General features: G+C 43.7%; 4 protein-coding genes across 5 annotated transcripts; all 4 read left to right on the forward strand.

Moving 5' to 3' along the window:
• Nucleotides 1-8,704: 8,704 nt before the first annotated feature.
• On the forward strand, nucleotides 8,705-9,742 carry LOC6611908. The gene has a single exon (XM_002036389.2). It carries the CDS (start codon nucleotides 9,022-9,024, stop codon nucleotides 9,655-9,657), a length of 636 nt encoding a protein of 211 aa, XP_002036425.1. The 5' UTR covers nucleotides 8,705-9,021; the 3' UTR covers nucleotides 9,658-9,742.
• Nucleotides 9,743-12,789: 3,047 nt separating this feature from the next.
• LOC6611909 (cuticle protein 19.8) lies at nucleotides 12,790-14,458 on the forward strand. Its single transcript, XM_002036390.2, has 2 exons — nucleotides 12,790-12,928; nucleotides 13,383-14,458. The coding sequence occupies exons 1-2, from the start codon at nucleotides 12,917-12,919 to the stop codon at nucleotides 14,388-14,390; spliced, it is 1,020 nt and encodes a 339-aa protein (XP_002036426.1). The 5' UTR covers nucleotides 12,790-12,916; the 3' UTR covers nucleotides 14,391-14,458.
• Nucleotides 14,459-15,435: 977 nt separating this feature from the next.
• LOC6611910 (importin subunit alpha) lies at nucleotides 15,436-18,166 on the forward strand. The gene is made up of 5 exons (XM_002036391.2): nucleotides 15,436-15,671; nucleotides 16,088-16,214; nucleotides 16,285-16,598; nucleotides 16,658-17,228; nucleotides 17,289-18,166. The coding sequence occupies exons 2-5, from the start codon at nucleotides 16,152-16,154 to the stop codon at nucleotides 17,907-17,909; spliced, it is 1,569 nt and encodes a 522-aa protein (XP_002036427.1). The 5' UTR covers nucleotides 15,436-15,671; nucleotides 16,088-16,151; the 3' UTR covers nucleotides 17,910-18,166.
• Nucleotides 18,167-19,215: 1,049 nt separating this feature from the next.
• Nucleotides 19,216-22,505, forward strand: LOC6611911 (serine protease inhibitor 42Dd). 2 transcript variants are annotated; one of them, XM_032713988.1, is made up of 4 exons: nucleotides 19,216-19,405; nucleotides 21,124-22,018; nucleotides 22,082-22,229; nucleotides 22,288-22,505. In XM_032713988.1, the coding sequence occupies exons 2-4, from the start codon at nucleotides 21,149-21,151 to the stop codon at nucleotides 22,413-22,415; spliced, it is 1,146 nt and encodes a 381-aa protein (XP_032569879.1). In that variant the 5' UTR covers nucleotides 19,216-19,405; nucleotides 21,124-21,148; the 3' UTR covers nucleotides 22,416-22,505. The 2 variants fall into 2 exon arrangements, with proteins under 2 accessions (XP_032569879.1, XP_002036428.1); XM_002036392.2 differs by having other exon boundaries at nucleotides 19,217-19,405; nucleotides 21,142-22,018.
• Nucleotides 22,506-22,591: the final 86 nt, after the last annotated feature.

The raw sequence follows: 22,591 nt of genomic DNA on the forward strand, positions 1-22,591 counted from the left end.
CCAACCCATATACATGCCGTGCCCTTGCTATCCTCACCTTTATCCGGTTCAGAGGAGGTCCATCTAAAAAGCATTTCGTCGAACTCAGCGCCTACTTAATCAAGTGTAACATGGACATGTCCTGGCTCACCTGCCGTTTGACATATTGCGCGATGTCCAGCCCGCCACCCGTCCTCCTCCGCCGTGACCTTCACTTGCTCCGTGTCCTGTGGGCGACGCACGGCGTCTCCCCTTCCGTGTCCTTCGGTCAGCGTGCGCTGCAAATGTCAAATTTGACATAAACAAGTGTTTACATAATGACAACCACAATTTGCGTAATTGTCACAGGCATCCGAGGCAACAGACGATGGATACGGACGCACCAAGGGTTCCGCCATATCGCTGGGGCTCCAAAAACCCCCTTTGGAAATGTTCAAACAGAGAGGGGAATCCTGGCACTCGTTGTCCCTTGTCGAAGAGGTGTTTGCATGCCCCTAGCATACGGTTTCACCCTTCCAAAGTTGCCTTATGCCAAACTAGAATTGTTTGCCAGCACTGATTAATTGATGGGCATGTGCGAGTCCTTGCCAAGATCAAGATGGGAAAATCATTGTTTCGCAACTGGGGAAAGTCGGCTAACTTTTTAATTTCATATTCAAGTTTGTGTGGAAAGTCTAGAAGTCTAGAAGAACTAAAGTCGTCTCATCCTTGTTATCCTAGCATATTTGACATAGGTTTCTGTATTGGTTAATCCTTGGGCATTTACCCATCGATTTGAATTAAGTTTAACATGTTATATGAAAAGTTTTATTATGGGTGGTTTATAATATAAGCTGAGCTCATCAATCAGTTATTTATATATATATAGCCGCTTTTTTAACTGACTGCGTGACCTTTAAGCACTTGACATTTATTCGTTAATTTGATCTCGATTGTCACTTCAGCAAAACCAGCATCTCCAGCCCGTTTACACCACCAACCAGCACAACATTATTACCAAAAAACATACACAAAGAAAAAAAATAAGCAGAAAAGTAGCAAAAGCAGAGGATTTCATGCCTTACGCTGGCGAACAGTTGATTGTTTGGCCCTTGGGTTATTTGCTTTCTTGATGAAATAATTAAATGTCGTTTGCCGCTTATTCTTGGAGCGCCATCGCAGGACCTCTCTTTTGCCAGGACCTCTTCTGCTTCTTTTGCCTGCTTTCCTGATTTCCGGCCGGGCCTTGTGTAATTGCTGACCGCTTTGGCATATCCTTTTTGCGCCTTTCGCCAGCTAATTTGTGCAGACACCGCCTTTGGGGAAAGGGTCTTTGCTCGAGTGCGGGTCCTTCCGCTTTTGATTTCAGTTATTGTGCCCATAAGTTCATTAAACTTTTCGGCCAGGCTGCGCCATCGGTTCGGCCCTAATTAAATGCTGCACATCCTGGCCGGGCCAAGTTTAATGAACTACTTGCCCAAATCTGACGTCACACCTGACGCATCCCGTCTGCAAATTAGCATATTCATAAGTGCCGCGTCAGTTACAGCCGTCTACTCTACAGATAGATATACTATATAGATGGTAGGAGATAGGAAGATGGATAGACAGACAGACAGCCAGCCAGACACAAGCAGCTCGACAAGCAATTTGCTGCGCAAACTTTTGGGTCTTCGCCAGTTTTCAATTTGATGTAAGCCAACAGCCGAAGTTTGAGCCGAGTTTATTGCCTTGCCAGGCAAGTGGCAAGTAGTCGAAAGTGGCAAGTGGCAAGTGTCAGCATGGAAATCAATTCTAGACCAAGTCGCGCCTTTGGCCACTAAACTGCAGGTGGTGCCACCCCCTTTCTGCCTGGAGAATCCCACTTTTCCCCAGGGCGGTATACAAAAGTCGGCGTAATGCTCTGCCAACTTTAAAACTGTCAAATGGACAAGCCAAATGCCAACACAAAACTGTCAAAAGTTATGAATTTCCCAGGCTCACACACAGAGAGAGAGAGAGCGAGAGAGACAGGATAGTCGTTGTCCTTTGGATCGCAATTAATGTGAAAAAGCAATTTGAACGGGTTGCCATAGTTTGCTATAGTATTATATCTAGTAGCTGGTGGTAACTAGTGCGGCTACCGCAGCTAAACATTGGAATTGGGCTGGCCAGGACGCCTTAGGCAGCACGTATAAATCATATGAATTTATTATGATGATGGCATAAATCATAGGGCCATGCAATATATAAAATTGCACCATTTTTTTAGAGGAGGCTTTTTGTTTTCTGTTGGGGGGCATCAACTTGGGGGCATTGTGTTCGTTGTTGAAGCGCCGCAAAATATGCAATTCAAGCGATACCAGTTGACAACAAGGAGCAAAGTGCCAGGATGCAGCAGCTCAAACAGTGCTGTCCTTTTAGCTGGGGCACATAATTTAAAAATATTTATTTTAATCACACATAAGGTAGATCACTTTAAAAAGGTAAGGATTTGGGTACTCTCTTAAATTTAAAAACTTAGAATGATTTTAACAAAATATATAAAAGTGTCTGAAGTTATAACTTTATTGTTCGAATTAAATTTAACCAACTTTCTAATCTAAATATATTTGTCCCATGCTTTTAGGCACCATTCTGTGCCAATCGCTATTTATTTAGTTTATGAACAAAATACAATACAATATTTTCAAGCAAAAATTGTATTTACAATTTCAGAGCGTAAACAAAACGTCAGTCCTTTGGCTGCAAAATAAATGCATTCATTTTTAACCGTAAACTGAAATTTAAATGTCTGTTCTGGACAAAGTCCACAACTGTGTGCAAAAGTTTTTGCCACTTTTAATTACCTAGAAAGGAATTATTTCAAGTTGCTTGTTTTGGCCAGCTCTTGGTAGTAGTTTAGTAGTCGTTTTATTGTTTATTAACTACTTGCCATAACTTTATTCTGGCGAATCTAGACGTTCTCCTTGCTGATATGGCGGCACCACTCGAAAGCAGGGCAACTCAGGTCAGCTCCTGTCAACGGATGGGGCTGGTCGACGAGCACAGGATCAGGAGTTGGGAGCAGGAACCAGCATGGAGCAGGGAGCAGGAGCAGAGTGCACCGCTGCGGCGAAATGTTCCGACAGCTCGGCACATGTACCCCTCGGTACTTTTGGCCAAGCCCATACGAAACGGGCCAGAAACGTTTTGGCCAGGCCCACCATTGAGATGGGGAGCCTTCTTTGTTTTTGTGTGCCGGGCCTAAGCTTGGGGCAACTGGACACAGGATGGAGCTCCACCACCTCACTTGCAATTTGTTTTTAGTGGCCTGTTTATGTTGTGAGTATCGCCGCAGTGGTTGCCGGTTGCATGGCAGTAGTTTGGGTTAGCAGTTTTGTAGTCTTTCGGCGGCTGTCACTTTTCATTGCCCCAGCTTGTTCATAATTTTCATGTTAATATTGCCCTTGAGTCGCGCAATTCAGCAATGAAATTAACTCGACTGTGAGCTGTGCTGTTTTGTCCTGCGGTTCCTGCCCTCAACCCCATCGCCATTTCATTCGTGGGCCAACAAAAACATGTCCATTGCAATTAGCATATGAGCAACATACCATGTGTGGCACGGAATTGTGGAGTTTGCGGTCGAATTGTGGGCGTGGCGAAGCCAGTAATTTATGAATTTTATGGCAATTCTGTTTAGGGACTTGTGGCGGCTGCCAATGATGAGGGCGGTCAACAACTAACTAACTAGTCGCACTTTTAATTTGACGAATAATCATCTTTGGGGAATGAAATTGGGCGGCGGAAAAACGGATTGAAAGCACCCAGCGGATACGGAAATTGCTTCCCACTGGGAGCGTAAATAACGCTTTTTGCGATTTTAGATTTGAAATAAATTTAATTGTTATTATATATATTTGTATAAAATCGATTGATCCTTTGGCAACCAAAAAATGGCAATCAGAAAAACATGCATTCAGTATGGAGTCATAGAAAATACTTATCTTTAGCTTTAATAAAATTTTTATATTATTGTTAAATAAATTTATAAATTTATTTGTGAATTGTAAAAAGAATTCTTAGTTAATAAGAACTTATATTACAATATTCCTTTCAATTAAAAAAGAAGATTGAGTATAAAATGCGAGTAGTGCTAGATAGATAGATAGATATTTATCCTTCAAAATTTAAGCTATCTAGAATGGCTAATGGATAATATAATAATATTTATAATATTTAATATTTATATATGGTTAAGAATGTTTTAAAGTGTTTCCGGTTGGTTTCTCGACCGTCCCCTTTCAATTAGGCTTGGTGCACTGTGTGTATTATTCAAATGCCAACAAATTATGCATATAAATTTTCATTTTCACTTTTGCCAGTGCAGACATCACAACCAACAACTTTTGTTCGGCCAGCAACAATAAAATCTAAAGCTGAACCTATATGAAACACGGAGTTTAGGGGAGCGCGCGGTGGCATCCACAACTGTAAACCAAGCCGAAAAAACACAGGCAAACAATTTGCAAACACAAAATACAAATTCTGCAGCATACTTTGGGGGCATTTAAAAAATGTATGTGGTCATGACCCCCTTCGCACGACGCCTCTGTCTTGGCCATATTGCTTGACCGGGCTTAAAGACGGATCCAATGCGAGCAGTAATGGAGTCTGGTTTGTTTCGGAAAGTTCCATTCGAGATAAGCAAATGAATTTCAGCACTTATCATATACAAATTGGTAATCTTTTTTGCTTCGGTTGTCGTGGGTGGGGAGAAGAATGGGGGGGGGTTTTATTGTTTTGTTTTCGGAAAACACGACCATAAGTCCTGGGGAATTTTAAAGTGCGAGCAGCAATCCACGGCGGGCGATGTGGCAACTTGCAGTGCCAGTTTTCCGCATTCGACTGACAGGATGAGCAGGAGCAGGAGCAGGAGCAGAACGAGGATGAGGTGGTGGCTTAAACTATGCATCAGCAATCTGGGCTAACAACAAACTTGGCCGAGAGTGTGTCTGCGCTTGGCTGTGTTGCATATTTAAAGGCGCTTAAGTGCCGGCAAAAAGTGCAACCTGAGCACACGAGAGTGCCGGGCGAAGGGATCTGGGGGTTTGGAGAGGTTCGGTTCGGGGCATGCAGCCGGAAGGGGGTTCCAGGGGGCAGACAGACCCCCGACATGCGTCGTCATCCGACACATCACTCATGCTGTTTTTGAGTCCTGATTGTTTTGAGTGTCTGGCAGCGACAGCAGCACTGGCACCACCAACAATGGGCTACACGGCGAAACAAAAAGTCGGATAATGCCAAGATAATATACTCTTTATTCCCAACAATTGCGTTTTTTAAGTCTTTTACTTTTAGATTTACTTATAAAGCTCGAGAAAATATAGCAACTTTGCAGGCTTATAGTTATAAAACCTTTCTCTAATCCAGGAAACAATTACTAGAATGTAAGTAAGCTTATTTAGAACATCAAGTTACTGCTAAAAATTTAAGTGAAATTTAATCAAAACATATTAATCTGTTAAAATTAGATTAGTAATCTAATCTTTATATATGTTTTTTACCTTTGTCCTTTGGACCTTGACTCTACTGTGGCAGGACCTCGAATCGAAAGCAATTTGTTACTCTGTACAGTAAAAACTGATTGCATTTGCGTCTGCCGCCAGGAGTCAGTGAATCAGAGACAATGTCGTTGGCTTGGCAAGTGCAGACTCCGCCGGGCGAAGTCCTTGTTTATGCCTAAAAAGGTACGGAGCAGAAGAGAGTCCTTGGACTTGGCTTTCGGCACGCTGTAGTGAGTACTCGAAAAATCAACTCCCAGTCATCGCAGCGCAAATAGTCAAACAATGAGTGTTTAGAGGAGGACCCGCAGCCAGGACAATTGGATCGAGTGTGTGGGCGATAATCACTAGTGTGTCGGCACAGCACAGACACCTTTGGTCGCTCCAAATGTTGACTGCTTTGCATATTGATTGGCCTTTGTCTCCGGCCGCCGGATCCCCTTTTGTAAGTCCCCCAATCCGCGTCCTTTCGTCCTTTGGCAGTCAACATGCCAGCGACACCTACATCATCAACTTGTTGACACTTTGGCATCATCAGCGGAAGGGAAACGGGAAGCGGGATGCGCGATGCGGGATGCAGGATTGGCAGGAACGGCAGGACGTGGAGCTGGTGGCGCTGGTGGAGCAGCTCACGCGACATCCGCTCCTCTACAGCCAGTTGAGCCCGCCGTATCCGTTCTTTATGGCTGTGAAAAACACTTTATGGAGCCCGAACGCCGCTGTGCGTTGACGTTGTTTGACATTGTAGAAATTGCTTTTAATTAAAATATTCTGCGCGGCAAATATCAGCGCACATGCAGTGCATTTCAGCGAGGGCCAGAAAAAAGGAGAAAGGAGAAAGGGAAATGGAAAAAGGGATATAAACTATATGGCTCTGCCTTAGAGACCTTCTTTCTTTTTACTTTCTTTTTTCTTTTTTTTTGCATACCCACACTTGAAGAAAACTGCATTGTCTTGGCATTAAAGGGTTTTAAGGATGTTACCTTTAATTAGTGCATTCTAATAAGAGAAATATGATGCTAAAATGAGATGTGCAAATGCAAGAATTATGTGCTTACTTAATTCTTAAAGAAAAGGGTTAAATTACATTGAAAGGAAAGAGCTTATTAAAAACATATTATATTGCAAGCTTTAAAAGTTTAAAGAAATATATAAACATTTAAGGAGGAACTATTAACAAACTTATTTAAAACTTTCTGAACTTGTTTCAACCCTACCTTTCTCTCAGTGTACTCGACAAAGGAGCGTCTCCGTTTGTTTGAAGACTTTATTAGTTTAATTTGGCTCAGAGCCTTCTTCGCATGGCTCGAATTGAATTTGAATTTGGTTGAAGCGTATATTAGCCGGATCTAAACCAGCCCTCGAGTTCCCTTTGATCGCCCGAGTATCTCTTTTTTTTTTTTTTGGAGTTTGAGCAAATTAGCTGGGATGGGGACTCCCCTTGGCTCGTTGCAATGCAATTTATGCTGATTAGCTTGCATCTTCTTGCAGTTGACTGCCACTTAATGAATGGATTGTGCTGGCTAAAAAGGCAGCGGGGAATCTAAAGATTGCATCTGTATCGTTGGGCGGTCTGTAGTATAAGTTGTCACACAATCTAGATTTCTTTGTGCCGTTCTCGAGCCAAATCCGCTTAGCAACTTTATAATTAGCCAGCGTTTTCGTTGTAGGCGGTCGCATTGTTCAGCCGTCGTCAATGGGCCAGCAACCGATTGACTTGGTAGGTTCTTTTCGGCGTGATTGCATAATCTCCAAGCCAGTTCGGCCAGTTAAGCGAAATCGAGGAGGTGGAGCTGGTGGAGCTCGAGTAAAAAATCAATGGAAATAAATCACCGAAAAGCGTGCGGCAGACTAGAGTCTCTATCTTTTTTTTTTTCATCTTGCCCCTGGCCAGACAAATGCCACGTCGGTTGAAGGCACACTCGCCCAATGAAATCTGCTCCTTGCCAGGGGCGTCGCAAGGGGGTTAGCTAACTAAACTGTTAGGCGATAGTTGTTGGGTAGCTAAAGTTCAATTTAAATGAATTGGAATCCTTTGTTCTATATAACACTATCAACTGGCTATAACTATAACTATAACTATAACTGGCTATCAATTTATAAACTTATTTTAATAGTATTATTAAGTGACAGAAGTCCTTTTAAAGCTAAAATCAATCATAAAATAGTATTATTCTTATCGTAAACACTTTTTTTGTTAGTAATAGGTTAATTACTTCTAAGCTTTAGCTTTATAGGATTATGTTTTTTTTTATATATTTTTTTTATTATTTCCCCCTTAAACCTCTGAGTTTCCTGGCTAAGCTCCTGCACCCGAATTTCCTGTAATAGTATCGTTAAATTGATTAATTTCTTTATTTGCGCACCCGCTGAAAATTGCGGTCGTCTTGTCGTTCCGAGATTGAGTGAATCACTGCTAGGAGGAGGTTAGTTTGGTACCCGAAGCAATCAAATTTGGGATTAGACGGCGTTGCGTTTTAAAGGGAATACCAGATTTGCATTAATACGTTCAGCGGAGGAACAGCTGTGTTAAATCGTCAGTTTTGCAAAGAATAGTGCGAATTTATTGTTATTTATTTTGAATACTTCATAATTGAGGCATGTATGTTATTGTGGCTTTCAACAGAATTGTGTATCCCCCTCCCTTCCGCCGCATCCACCCACTCAAGTTCAGCGGCCGCCGGCGCATATTTTGATTTTAGCTTCAACGCCGAATTTTGATGGATTAATGGGGCTGGGCGGCATTTGTTGTCAGTGTCGGCATCTTGGCGTCAAACAAAGGCGTGGTCATAGCTAATGGCCTGGGAAGGAGGGGGTGGGTGAGGGGCCTGGGGCGTGGATGACGGCGATTTGCTCCGGGTCGTTTGTCTTATCCGCCGGGCTGCAAGGCTGGCAATTACGTATCCGCCCCGTGTGCGCCGCAATGTGTGCGTACTCCATTCACAGAATGCGGAAAGGTGATTACTCGCTCGGGGTTCTCTAATGTTGATCGATAGGTCAGCGCAAATATTAACGCCAAATTTGCCAACAATTCGCATGGAGTTCCTGTTCGCAAAATAAAGGCAACAATAATGCCATAACTGCAATTTATGGTCGAATAATTAGCATTTAAATTTTGAAATCCAACACAATTTAAATACAATAAAATTATATACAAGACATTATAAACGTTTGTCCAGATACTGTATAAATGTACTGTATTCATGGTAAGGAGCTTTAATCGATTCATAAACGATTATCAATATCACGATTGCAGCACGGACAAACAAAAATCTAGAATGTAGATTTAGTTAGAGACTGAGAATTAAGCGATACCTAGGAATACCTGGTCATTGTAGAATTCGCAATCTAACAATGACCTCGTAAAACTGAGGAATCACTCGGGAACAGTGATAGCACACAAATTGCCATTACATAGCTTATCGCAAGTACACTATAGTATAATTAATAGTCTCTCCGATAAGACGGCATTTCGTCATAATATAACCGTGAGCAACGGACCTAAGACGTCAGAAGTCCAAGGAATCGCACGACGTCAACAATGCTACCCACCTGGCTAACCGCGGAGTATTTGCAGCCCAGACTTAGGGCTTACTGCCAGGATGACCGGCTGCATGTCCTTAGAATCTGGGCCAAGCCAGCGACTGGGACAGGAGAGAACTTCGTTGGCGTGATGACCCGCATCTATGTGGACTATCAGCTGGGCGATGGATCGGTTGTGAATAAGACCTACATAGTGATACAGGCTCTTTCCGCCGATGTTCCCCAGGCGGAGGTCTTCTTCGAGTATGATCTGTACACCCGGGAAATGGACATGTACGAGTTCATCCTGCCCAAATTGAAGGAACTGCTGCAGGAAGCTGGGCTGGATAGAAAGCTAACAGCAGATGCCATCGCCGTGGACCGCGAGTACAACACCATGATTCTGGAGGATTTGGCGCCGTACAAGTTCGTCAATGCGGACCGCGTGAAGCAGCTGGACATGGCACACACTAAGCTGACTCTGGAAATGCTGGCCAAGTTCCATGCCGCCTCCATAGTCCTGCAGGAGTGCCATCCAAGGAACTCAATCGACTTTCGATTTCCCTCTTTTTTTTTGTTATATATTCAGTGCAGATGGATAGCAAGTTACTGTTTGTTTAACAAAACACTTTTTATAGAGCACTTAAATAGATAAGTTATCAACAAAAACTTAATTGCTTTAAAATATCGCATATATACTTTCGTTTCGTCATTATCGCGTCACTTTCGGTGGGAAATGATTAAGTACAATGGCCTTTAGTCTGAACTAACTAAAATCTATTGCATTTCCTTCATTTCATTCATTTCTATTGCATTCTATTCATTTCATTATATTTAAATATATTTTTCTAAATCTAAGCCGTGCCCTTGAACTTCATAGTTACAAGGCGTTATTAGAAACTATTTCAAGATTTTGTAATAACTTATTAATGTATGATTTTCGAAGAAGTCTTAACTATAGTTGAGTCCCTTTTTTAGAAATTTTATTTTTGCTTTTGCAAAGTTCTAAATTTTTCAATTTAATAAGAATTTTTCGAAAATTGTATAAATGTCCATAGCTCCAATATCTGATTTCTCTGTAGCTGCCAAAAAGTGCGCCAACTTGGAGCTTAAATGCGGGTGGGAAAGCGTTTGCACCTGGACGGGCTTTCCGTGCGAATGGTTTGCTCAATGACCAAGCTTCAGCCTCGCACAAAATGTTTACGTGCTCGTATTTGTGTGATTCTTGTGTAAATTGTCTGTGAAAACGGCCATGGAGTGCCTCGGCTCAGACTGATACTCAGTTCAGATTCAGATTCGGATTCAGATTCAGGTTCAGGTTCGGCTTTTGCATTTGCATTTGTCTGTTTTCAATTCCTTTCCATTTTCCCACTAGCTGTGATTTCGTTTTGCATACGTACATCTTCCGCTTCCTCCGCAACCTCCGCATCCGGACGCACCCCATCCTGCACCATCCCCTATGCTATCCTATATCCTTTTTCCCACACCCACACCCTTTTTCCGGGCAGCACACACCGATGCTCATTTCGCCAGCGCCAACTAAAAATGCATTTCCTGTCAAGTGTAAAAAGGAAATGATGTGATGCTCTTCGGCTTTAACGTGCAATCAATCATTGCCGTGCCCGTTTCCACCCAAAATGACTCTCCGTGTCCTTCCACACCCCGCACCCCTTTCACTTTCATGTCCTTTTGCGGCTGCAAAGTCAACGAAGGCGGGTTTATTAAGTCGGGCAAATAGTGTTAAGTATTTGTCAAATGCCAAATGCCACATGCCAGGCGCTCCCTTTTGCCGGGCTTAATGGATCCCCTCGCATCCTGGCCAGCCACACACTGGCTTTTAATTGCCACGCCGATAGGCAAGTGATTCTCCTGTCCCTGACCCACCTGGCCCACCTGGTTCACCTGGCTCACCTGGCATTGAGCTGCAGCTTCCGCCTCCTCAATTAGAGGGTCGTTGCCAGAAGTGTTGACTATTAACCCACCGACAGCCGACGCACCTGTCTAAATTAATTAAAAAGCCGAGTGCAGATAGTGTTCTCAGCGCGCTGCAAAAATGTAATTAATTTAGATGCAATTAAATAAAAGGCTATTATGTAAGTAATCAATAAATTTGGTATCTTGTATTTCTTAGAAATTATTTATTTATACAAAATCAAGAAATGCAAACGCCTTATTTTTCGAGGTAAATGTATCATAGAAATATACAAAAAATAAACTGAAAACGAGGCATAAAAGAATCCACTGAACACCATCGATTTCCCGGTACTTTCTATTCAGCCGGTCTGCCATTTGTACGAGTATATTCTATGCAAACACATGAGTGGGCAGAAAGCGAAGTAAAGGATTCACTCAATGGAAATCCGAGCTCCTTTGAGGCGTGTCCTTAGGCACTTTGGTGTGTTTTTGGGGGACTAAGTCAGGTGGTATGTATCTCTATATCCAGCGTGTGCCATTCACCGATACCCCAAGACTTTTCAAGTTCAAGTATGTGATATATGCATATATGTTTATATATATGGTGGATTCCCTGCTGGGGCGATAAGTGTGCCCATCTTGATGGCTTGGGGCTACGTGTTTGGACGCTGTAATCGGATGTTTATGGCCCACAGAATGCTCACGGACGCTCCACGCACTTTCAATTTTCTGTGTGTGCCTCCAGAAAGGGGGGAGTCATTGAACGGCGATCTCTCGATGGCTCATTGTTCACAGCCATCCGGAGACAATTGTGGCCATAATTGAGCGGCTGGTTCCTTGAAGCCGCTTAATTACAGCGCTCAAATGAGTTGACACATTTTTTCTAAGAAAAGCCTTTTGGGTCAACCTTCGGTTCTTGGTTGTTATTATCAATTAAGACCCATTTTCGGTGACCCAATGCGCATTTGGTTCCTGGTTGGCAACCTTTGATGGTTGGAACCATCATTCAATATAAATAAAAGAAAAAAGCGAGTAAGGCTGCCGGCAATTATTAATCCGATTTGGCAATTTCGAAGCCTCTGTTCCCAAGTGCAAAACTACGTGAAACTGTGCCAATGTCTGCAAGTACGGACACCAAATAAACACCAAATGGAGCAATAATAAATTTTCTAAAAGACAGAAATAACCAAAAAAAACTGAAAATCATGCGCCCAATGAAGCAAACGCCACTGACACACAAAAGCGCCCAAGTCGAAATATAAATATACATACATACATATGTATGTATAGTGGTGGATATTGAGGTGTTGACAAGTCACCTGCATTTTCGTGGGAGGTGGAGAAATAGTTGGCTTTAGGGACAACATGACAGCAAATTTGGCGCTCCATTGGCGTGCGCATGTCGCCAAGAAAAAAAAAAAAACGAGGTGCGTTGTGCTCCGACAGAGGGCGCTGCAAGGTGGCGAGCTGACAATTGAAAAGTTAATTGAACGGCACTCAAATCGCAATTAATTACCAACTCGCCGACGCTGAGTAGGCCTACAAGGAAGCGCTGAACTTGACATCGAAAATGGAGCGGAAAGCCAAAACGAAACTGAAACCGAAACCGAAACTCAATCGGATAGCAGTACCGAAACCGTGGACAAAAAGACAAATTACCCGAAACCAGTTTTGGCCCACAATTGTCAAACTGTCAACCAAGATGCCGAGACACTTTTGTACTTGTTACCGGTTTGCTCTTCGGATTTTTATTTATTTTTTTTTTCATTTTTTTCTTTTCTTGAGGGCGCCACTTCTTTTTTTGGGGGGGGCGACTAATTCTGACGCCCCATATAAAGTGGTGTGCGTCGGGAGTGGTCGACATCATTAAGTCGACGTCTCTGCAAGAGTCGGACGGATATATACAGTCGTCAGTCTGAAAGTCATCGCATCCTGTGCGGCACGTGCCACTTCATCCTCGAGCAAGCCCAGTAGTCCAGTGCAAAGGAAGTGATTCCACAATGGCAGGCAAAGTGAGTTTAATAAAGTGGAACTCTAACCAGCTCGATTTAAAAGGCCATTGAAATGGCCAACAAAATGGCCAACTTTCAAGGCAATTCCTCAACTCGTGTGTTACTATATCCTTTTCCAGCCAACATGCATTTTTCTATAAATCCGCAAAAAATAGGAAGCAAATTCAATTTAAGTGCGACTGAATTCATAACTTGTGATTTGCATAATCACGAAAATAAAACCAATCCAATCGGTATTGCTTCGATTATAAATTAATATTGGATTTGAAAAATTGTATAATGGAATTTGATTTTCGTATTGGATTTGCACTTATGAATGCAAACCATAGTTTTTGGCTAAAATATAAAGTCGCACACATCTTTCAGCAAAACTAGTTTAAATTATTAATAAAATGAAGCGGGTGAAAAATGTTGAAATAATTTAAATCACTTATTAAACCCTTTTTCCGTGCAGCTCCTGACTGTTTTCTCCCTGCTGGCCATCGCCGCATCCAGTCGCGCAGGATTCGCGGCCACCTATGCCGGCTACCATCCCGCCTATGCCACCTACCAGGCACCGGCTGCCGTCTACCATGCGGCTCCAGTGGCCCAGGCTGCTGTCTACCACCAGGCGGCTCCAGTTTATGCCAAGACCTTTGTGCCAGCTGCTCCTGTATACACCAGATCCTATGCCCTGCCCACTCCAGTTGTCAAGGCGGTGGCTCCTGCTCCTCTCGCTCTGCCCGTTGCTGCGCCGGTGGTGAAGACCCTGGCTGCGGCTCCCGTGGTCGCTGCTCCAGTGGTCAAGACTGTGGCTGCTGCTCCCGCGGTTCTAAAGCAGGTGGAGTTGGAATCCTCGCCGCGCTACGACTTCTCCTACGGCGTCCACGACAGCATCACCGGCGACATCAAGAGCCAGGTGGAGACCCGTGACGGCGGCAATGTGGTGGGATCCTACTCCGTCCTGGATGCCGATGGTTTCAAGCGCACAGTGACCTACACCGCCGACGACATCAACGGATTCAATGCGGTGGTCCAGCGGGAACCGGTTGTAGCTGCCCGCGCCGTGGCTGCTCCAGTGGTTTCCGTCGCTGCTCCAGCTCCAGTTCCCGTTCATGTTTCCTCCGCTCCCGTTGCCTCGCTGCCCGCTCCCATCTACTATCCCCACCAGCAGGTGTTCGCCCCACAGCAGATTCAACAGGTTGCCGAGCAGCAGGGTGAGGTGGTGGAGGCTCCTGTGGCCCAACAGCCCGAGCTGGAACCCACTCCCATTGACTACAACGAGGGTCAGCAGCAGCAGGAGCAGCAGCAGCAGACCTATCCCCAGGATCAGCAGTTCCCGCCCTACTCGCCAGCCGGTCAATCCTCCCCAGCTCCCGACAGCGATGATTCCGATGTGGTGGAGGCACGATCTGCCCCGGAGGCCAGCAGCACCACCACCACCGCTGCTCCAGTTACGGAGGAGAACAAGAAGACGGCCTAGATTGGATTATTAAAGGAAATATTGTTGAAATTAATAAGAAAATGAATAAAATACTTCGAGAATACATATAAAATTGTCTACTAATTCAAATAAGGAAACTAAACTAATTTTATTCTTTAGAGCTAACAAACTGATAATTCAAAAGCCTAAATGCGGGCGATTTAAATAATTGATTTTCCCCATTAATTTAGCGGATTACTTCTCAAAGAATCGAAAAACAAAGAATTGAAAAAGGGACTAAATCGATTGGCAGCAATCACAACAAAAAAAGTTGTTTATTTCTGACATATAAACATTTATTGCATTATTACTGATAATCGAGAGATTAAATGGTATTAGTGCAATGATAACATATTTGCAAGCAAAAAAAAAGAGACACTCAAATTCTATATTTATAGGTAGACAGATAAAATCAGTACCTTTCATTATCCAATTAAATATTGATTTAGGTGGCTATTTTTGTCTTATTATATATGGATAGAGCTTTACATTTTAATACATGTTCGACGAACAAATTAAAAGCAAAGATTGAGAAAAAATTAATGGAATTTGTAATTGAAGCTTAAAAGCGTTTAAAAACATATAGCCATAAAAATAAACATTATTTTTATTAAATTATTTTAAGATGAAGATTTTCCTTACAAAAGTAAAGTCAAGAAAGTAATCTATAGCAATGTAAGTCATAAACATTTAAATTAGCGCGCGTGGTGTGCAGATTCAGCCAACTTCTATTCAGCTGTTGGCTGAATTTGGCTTGCATGCGCACACGTTCCACGTTCCACAACAACATATTGAAATCCAAAAGCAGCTTCACCACTTGGCAAGCGATCGTTAACACGACTATGGACCCCAGCAACTTATCACTAATAAAATGTAGTAATATTATGTGGATTATAAAACGATCATTATTTTTCGCTCCACGCCATAGTCTGAAGTTAACAGCAAGATAACATGCGATATTAGGCACTTACGTTCACACTGGCACCAAATATCGATAACTGACAAAGATCGATCGCCATCTGCGTTTCGTTCGCCACTAAGGCTTGCTTTTCAAATCAAACGGTAAATTCTGGCGGCGCCAAGTAGGCATTGACTCCAATTTCGCATCGATTACAAGACTGTCTACGTTTGCCTACAGTTTCACCAGCTCATTCAGCGTGCTAACACGCTCGATAAATTCTCGTGCTCGCCTTTCGTTAGGGGGCGATCAAAATTTTTTAAAAATTTAGTGAAGTGAATTTCCACCCAAAAAAGCCAGCACACGCATACAAAAGGGCAAAGGTAAGTGCGTGTACACTCGTTTGTTCCTTTCTGCGGTTTTCCCCATTGCTTATTGCTTGCGTTCATCACTTTGTCCGTTCCTTCCTGTTCTCCTCGCGTTCCCCTCTTTTCCGCGAATCGGCAAATGGCGGATGCTGCAGCTGTTGCCTTGTTGCCAACCAAAGGCGTAGTTCTTAATTCGCAGGGGCTTGAGCGATTGTATCACGATAAAAAAGTGATCTTGGGAATTAGTTGGCTTATGTTGGCTAGTTGGCTTAGCGAGTTGCTGGCCACAAAGAAACCCCCTTTCTTGAACTCATGGCTACGCCCATGTTGCATGCCGAAAGGAACAGAAAAATAAAAGAAAGAGATAAAAAAATCCCAAGCCGCCCTTTATTCTGCTTCTTCTTGACATTAACTCACATTTTCTTTTTCAGTTTTACATATTTCATCGCAGCAGCAACACCTAAACTTTTAAAGGGAAAACAAAAACTCGAAAAAATGAGTAAGGCGGATTCTAACTCACGACAGGGCTCCTACAAGGCCAACAGCATTAACACGCAGGTAATGTACCCAAGATGCTGCGCATCCTCCGCAGAACAGCGATCGGAGCTAACCTCACTTTTTGCCCTAGGACTCGCGCATGCGCCGCCATGAGGTGACCATCGAGCTGCGCAAGTCCAAGAAGGAGGACCAGATGTTCAAGCGGCGCAACATCAACGACGAGGATCTAACGTCGCCGCTCAAAGAGCTCAATGGCCAGTCGCCGGTGCAGCTGTCCGTGGACGAGATAGTGGCGGCCATGAACAGCGAGGATCAGGAGCGCCAGTTCCTGGGCATGCAGTCTGCCCGCAAGATGCTCAGTAGGGAGCGCAATCCACCCATCGACCTGATGATCGGCCATGGCATTGTGCCCATTTGCATACGCTTCCTGCAGAATACCAACAAGTGAGTAGTGGCTATAAAATGTCAATAAGAGCATTATTGAATCCCCTGATTCGCTACAGCTCAATGCTGCAGTTCGAGGCCGCCTGGGCGCTTACCAACATCGCCTCTGGCACCTCCGACCAAACGCGCTGCGTTATCGAACACAATGCTGTGCCGCATTTCGTGGCTCTGCTCCAGTCCAAGTCCATCAACCTGGCCGAGCAGGCAGTCTGGGCTCTGGGCAACATTGCCGGCGACGGAGCCGCCGCTCGCGACATTGTCATCCACCACAACGTAATAGACGGAATCTTGCCACTGATAAACAATGAGACACCGCTCTCTTTTCTGCGCAACATAGTCTGGCTGATGTCCAACCTGTGCAGGAACAAGAATCCATCACCGCCATTCGAACAGGTGAAGCGGCTGTTGCCCGTTCTTTCCCAACTTCTGCTTAGTCAGGACATCCAAGTGCTGGCCGATGCCTGCTGGGCTTTGTCCTACGTCACGGACGACGATAATTCCAAGATTCAGGCTGTGGTCGACTCCGACGCAGTGCCGCGCCTGGTCAAACTGCTGCAAATGGACGAGCCGAGCATTATTGTGCCCGCCCTGCGCAGCGTTGGCAACATTGTGACTGGCACAGATCAACAGGTAAGAAAAAAAACAATTTTATTCTTTTTTTTTATATAACATGCCTGTTTTTTGTATTAGACTGACGTTGTAATTGCATCTGGAGGTTTACCTAGGCTGGGACTTCTTCTACAGCACAACAAAAGCAACATTGTGAAGGAGGCTGCCTGGACGGTCAGCAACATCACGGCAGGTAACCAGAAGCAGATCCAGGCTGTGATTCAGGCCGGCATTTTCCAGCAGCTGCGCACCGTGCTGGAGAAGGGTGATTTCAAGGCACAAAAAGAGGCTGCCTGGGCGGTGACAAACACCACGACATCTGGCACTCCCGAACAGATCGTGGATCTAATTGAGAAGTACAAAATATTGAAGCCTTTTATCGATTTGCTGGACGCAAAGGATCCGCGTACCATCAAGGTGGTGCAGACGGGCCTATCCAATCTGTTTGCCCTGGCGGAGAAACTTGGTGGCACCGAGAACCTATGCTTGATGGTCGAGGAGATGGGCGGTCTAGACAAGCTGGAAACTCTGCAGCAGCACGAGAACGAGGAGGTCTACAAGAAGGCCTACGCCATCATCGACACTTACTTCAGCAACGCCGACGACGAGGCCGAGCAAGAGCTCGCACCTCAGGAGGTCAACGGAGCCCTCGAGTTCAATGCCACCCAGCCCAAGGCTCCCGAGGGTGGCTACACGTTCTAGAGTAATCGCCCACCCCCCACACATTCCAAACGCCGCTCACACGCCTTACAAACTACACCTCTACTTGAAACCTTCGACCGCGCTTACACGTTATTTTTTTGTCACACGCTATGCCATTGTCAAACATATGCATCATCACATCTTACGAACATTCCCAAACACTTTGGAGGTATGCATGGAAACGCAGGCGAATGCATTAGCTTAAAATCATAATTGGCAAAATCCACTCGCATGAATCCCATTTTAACATACCCGTATTCCTCGCGTTAGACTAGAATTCACAGATTGCAGCATGGATCTTCGTGGCAGTGTTCCTCGTTTACGATGCAACCGCTCGGGCAGCTGTGCTGGCTGGGATCATGGATTATTGTATTCCCAGAATCCGTCTGTACAGGGGGCCCCTTATGTTTGCGTGTGCTCGGCTTTTTATTGGATACGTTTCGAGCTCATTTCGGATATATTTTAGGCTGTTTAGTATTTATTTATGTATACAGGAAACGCTTTTAATCCTCCACCTTCGCGCAAGCATTACAACAACTACTCATTCCCTTCACACTAGTGTCCTCACCCCCGAATCGCATGTTTATATTCACAGTTGTCAATAAATAATGAATTGTTTGAATGATTAATTAGATTTCGTGTGTATTTAAGCTGTATTTGAAAATTGGAGCCTGTTTTTGGGTCTTGTATATTTTTTGGTATGCTGTTGGGGAATACTCCGATGCAGGCAATCGAATTTAAAATGTTATCCCTTCTCTGCTGGAATCCGAGATAAAAAGTCATGCAGTCAATTCATGTTTATTTTTTTTCTTGTGCATTTAAATCGCATTTGGTCCGTAAGCGGATAGCCGGAAGATTAAGAGCTATCTGCCGCAGCCACGCCCACTCGAGCAGAGTGGCCCGCAGCGGCGGACAGCGACCCCAAAACCGTTTCAGATTAGATATAATGATTAAACAACCGGCGAGTGAGTAGTAGTCGTCCACTACTGGCACAGAACGCGACCCACACACAACTCAATCAAGATGAGTCGTGGTAATTGCAGTGGTCCAGGGGCTAAGCTAAACAAGTGGAGCGACGACGTCACATCAACAACCATGTTCCCATCGGATGCAGTGCGTCGGATTCGGCGAATCGTGTGTGTGTATAAACTACATAGTGGCAAACAAATTATAAAAATAGATTAAAAATTCAGCATGGGCAAAGTAGTTGCCGAAAATTCGAACTGAGTTGTGGAAGCATTGGCCGCCATCCGGAGCTTTTGCCTCCGCGTTGCCCAAGTTGTCGTCACCGATGCTAGCGGGCGGATGGATCGGATCTATGTATCCAATTGGTTCTTTCTCGAGCTATTTCATTATTTCCGAGCACAAGCGTTTAGTCGACATTTGGCCGAAGCTGCGTGCGGGCGTGAATCTCTAAGGGCAACTAATTTATATAATTGCAAGACGATCTACATTACGCATTTTAAACTTAACAATTTCTTACGATTTTCACAAAGGTAAAAAATAGAATAGTGCAAGTGATGTGAAACCAATCTGTTAGATTCCTTGTCTAAAACAATTCGCATTTTCACTGAATTTGTGTCGAAATTTTCTCAACTATTGTTGTTGATGATGCCACTTCGAAAACGATTCTGTGATCTCATATGCCCCACTGAAAATCCAGTTGGGATTCACCATATGCCACTTGGTGTGCATTTAAACGTTTACAAAATACAAGAAAAAAAGTCTCCAAAAAATCGAAAGCACTTTTGACAAACTCATGATGCAGTTAATTTCGTTGAATAAAAGAAAAAAATTGGCACACCAAAAATAAACAATAAACATCTAGCACTAGAAACAGCGCTACTTTATACCGAGCATGGTGTGGCTATACACAGCAAGAAATTTGTATTTATAATAAAAGGTTAAGGTTTAAATTAATGTGACAAATTATAAATTGCTCTTATGTGAATTTTGAAAATATTCTTTAAAGAATATTCTAAAAGAATATTTACTGTTGAACTAAACATTTTGAAATATGAATATTTTTGAGTACAGACTTAAAAATAGTACTTGGGAAAAAATTAATTTTGTATTTTTTTCAAGTGAATTGTAGAAACCTGAACTTCAATTTTGTAAATTATAAATAATAATTATAAATTTCAAACTAGAATTTGAAATTAAAAAGTTTGTGAAAATGCATTTTAAAGATCCTCAAGTGTTAAAATTGAGAAAACAGAATGAGTATGCGTAACATGATTTTCTGAAAGATTTTTATTTCAGTGTGGGCAGCGTGGCTCTCGCGATTTTGAAGCGGAAAACGGTTTTTCGTTTCGTTTCGTTCCGTTTTTATTTTCCGATTGGGGCGGGTGGGCGCGTATTTTGTTTGTTGATGTGGCAATTAAGCGCGCAAGTGTGCGCGTCGCGTAGAAATCGGCGTGCAGAGCTGCAGCTTCGGATCGGCAAACTACATAGTACATACATATATAGCGATTGTGGGCGTTGAAGTGGGCGTGGGAGTGGTAGGGGCGGGATTGGGGTTGGGGTGTTTGCCATAGAACGGCGGCGGCTGCCGAAATTCGCGTGAAATTAAAAGTTGCCGCAAATATATAGCCGCAGCACTGTCACAAAGTTTCCGCCTCGGCGTTTCCGCTTTGTTTACTCGCCGAAAATAGTGTCAAGTTTGGCCTAGTGTGCTCCCTTTTCCAGTTGACTTTATTTGTTCAAGGCGGCGCTTCTTTTGTATTTGCGTGGGCCAGGCCAAATGAAATGGAAGACAATTTACATTTTCATTACACTTGTGCACTTCAAGAGCCAAGGTGAATTCAAAATGGGATTCAATGTAGTATCTTTCATTTTATTTAAAGCATCTCATGGCCCTAATAAATTTGCCAAGTTTACTTACATATGTATGTATCTATGTATATATACGCTGGCACATGTGTTTTGCATTATGCCGAAGGGCGCATTTATGCTAAACAATTACTTTTGATAGAATCAACCATGTGGAAGCGATAAATTCACGCCTTTATAATATTAATAAGACTTCATCTGCATACGAAAACATTGCCCAAGGCTTCTCAAGAGATTCCGGGAAAAAGTGGGCAAGATAATAATACTCATTCCAAAGTTGAAAGATAATTAATTTATCATGTAATATATATGTGTTAGTTTTTTATAGCTTTCTTAAGTAAATAATTTGGCATACAAAGATTTCAAAACTTTAATTTTCTAGGATCTTTTTTTTTTTAAGCCACACAATGAGTGAAGCTGCCAATCCAACGCCCTATGACTGCCACATAGGTGCTGGTATTTACCACAGCATAGCAACGAGTTTTGCGGATCAAAATGTGGTGGTTTCACCACTTCTGCTGGAAGCCACTCTGTCCCTGCTCTTCCTGGGCTCGGATGGAGCCACCGCCGAGGAGCTGCAGAAACAACTGCGACTAAAGCAACGCTTTCCCAGCAATGCCAAAATGGCCAATTTCTATGCCGCCAAACTGGCCAACATCACAGCAGATGCGGATACCTTCCTGCAGCTGCAGAACCGCTTGATGCTGGGATCTGAATCCGGAGTGGCCGATGATTTCCAGAAGATTGCCCAAACCTATTTCCATGCCACTGCCGAGTGTGTTGATCTGGAGCAAACGGAGAAGCTGCGTCGCCACATCAGCGAACAGATCCTGGCCAGCGTTGGAGGTGGCAGCTGGAAGGATATCCACGTGGCAGGTGGTTCGCCGGCGAAAACCCTGCTCCTGCTGCTGGCGGCCAATCTGCAGAGCAAGTGGTTCCTGCCATTCAGTGCCTACAGAACCGGACTCTATGAGTTCCACAGTGGCAGCCAGGTGAAATCGGTGCCCATGCTCTTCGACGACGACATGTTCGTGAAGTATGCCGAGCTGAGGGATCTTGATGCCCGTGCCATTGAGCTGCCCTACGAGCACGCCGAGGAGCTGTCCATGCTGCTCATCCTGCCCAATCAGCGTGGTGGCCTGCAGGTACTGGAGAGGCAGTTGCATGACCTGGATTTGGGTACACTGCAGCAGCGAATGCAGATGGAGGGCGTGCAGGTGCTGCTGCCCAAATTCAGCATCGATTTCGAGTGCAGTCTGCGGCAGCCGTTGAAACAGGTACGTAAAATCAATAAATGTATGTATTTACCAAATTTGATTTTAAAATATGTTATCTTATAGCTCGGCTTTGAGGAGATATTTGCTGCATCCGCGAACTTCAAGCACCTGCATGCATCTGCGAATCTGCCCATTGCCGATGTTCTCCAAAAGCTGCGCATAAATCTGAATGAGTCTGGATCCGGACCAGAGTTGCCAAAGAATGCGACAGGTATTTTATTTCTTTGCAATCCCTGGTGATAAATATACCTCATCCATAAACATTCCAGAATATAAACCCATTGTGATCAGCAATTCCTCCCGCCAGAAATTCTTCCGAGCTGACCATCCATTCTTCTTCGCCATTCGCAGTGAGAATGTGACCTATCTAATGGGTCATGTGGTTGAATTTCAATAATTCCGTTTAAAATTTAGATACGCGGAAGGGTTGTGCAATATGTTAACTTTTATAAAACTAAGTAAAATAAAACTAATATTTACTAAACAAGTCAGTTCGAGTTGTCAGCTTGTTGCTTCGGAAGATATGCTTGTTGCTAAACAATATTCAGAAAGTATATCATCTTTAAATACGAA

The sequence above is a fragment of the Drosophila sechellia genome, chromosome 2L (assembly GCF_004382195.2).
Source record: "Drosophila sechellia strain sech25 chromosome 2L, ASM438219v1, whole genome shotgun sequence".
Taxonomy (NCBI): Eukaryota; Metazoa; Arthropoda; class Insecta; order Diptera; family Drosophilidae; genus Drosophila; species Drosophila sechellia.

What these genes read in the sequence shown, in the direction of transcription:
- LOC6611908 (XM_002036389.2), top strand. Translation starts at nt 9,022, where the DNA reads ATGCTACCCACCTGGCTAACCGCGGAGTATTTGCAGCCCAGACTTAGG.
- LOC6611910 (XM_002036391.2), top strand. Translation starts at nt 16,152, where the DNA reads ATGAGTAAGGCGGATTCTAACTCACGACAGGGCTCCTACAAGGCCAAC. An exon ending in CCAACAGCATTAACACGCAG is followed by an intron (nt 16,215 to 16,284) that starts GTAATGTACCCA and finishes TTTTTGCCCTAG; the next exon opens with GACTCGCGCATGCGCCGCCA. An exon ending in TTCCTGCAGAATACCAACAA is followed by an intron (nt 16,599 to 16,657) that starts GTGAGTAGTGGC and finishes GATTCGCTACAG; the next exon opens with CTCAATGCTGCAGTTCGAGG.
- LOC6611911 (XM_032713988.1), top strand. Translation starts at nt 21,149, where the DNA reads ATGAGTGAAGCTGCCAATCCAACGCCCTATGACTGCCACATAGGTGCT. An exon ending in TGCGGCAGCCGTTGAAACAG is followed by an intron (nt 22,019 to 22,081) that starts GTACGTAAAATC and finishes GTTATCTTATAG; the next exon opens with CTCGGCTTTGAGGAGATATT. An exon ending in GTTGCCAAAGAATGCGACAG is followed by an intron (nt 22,230 to 22,287) that starts GTATTTTATTTC and finishes TAAACATTCCAG; the next exon opens with AATATAAACCCATTGTGATC.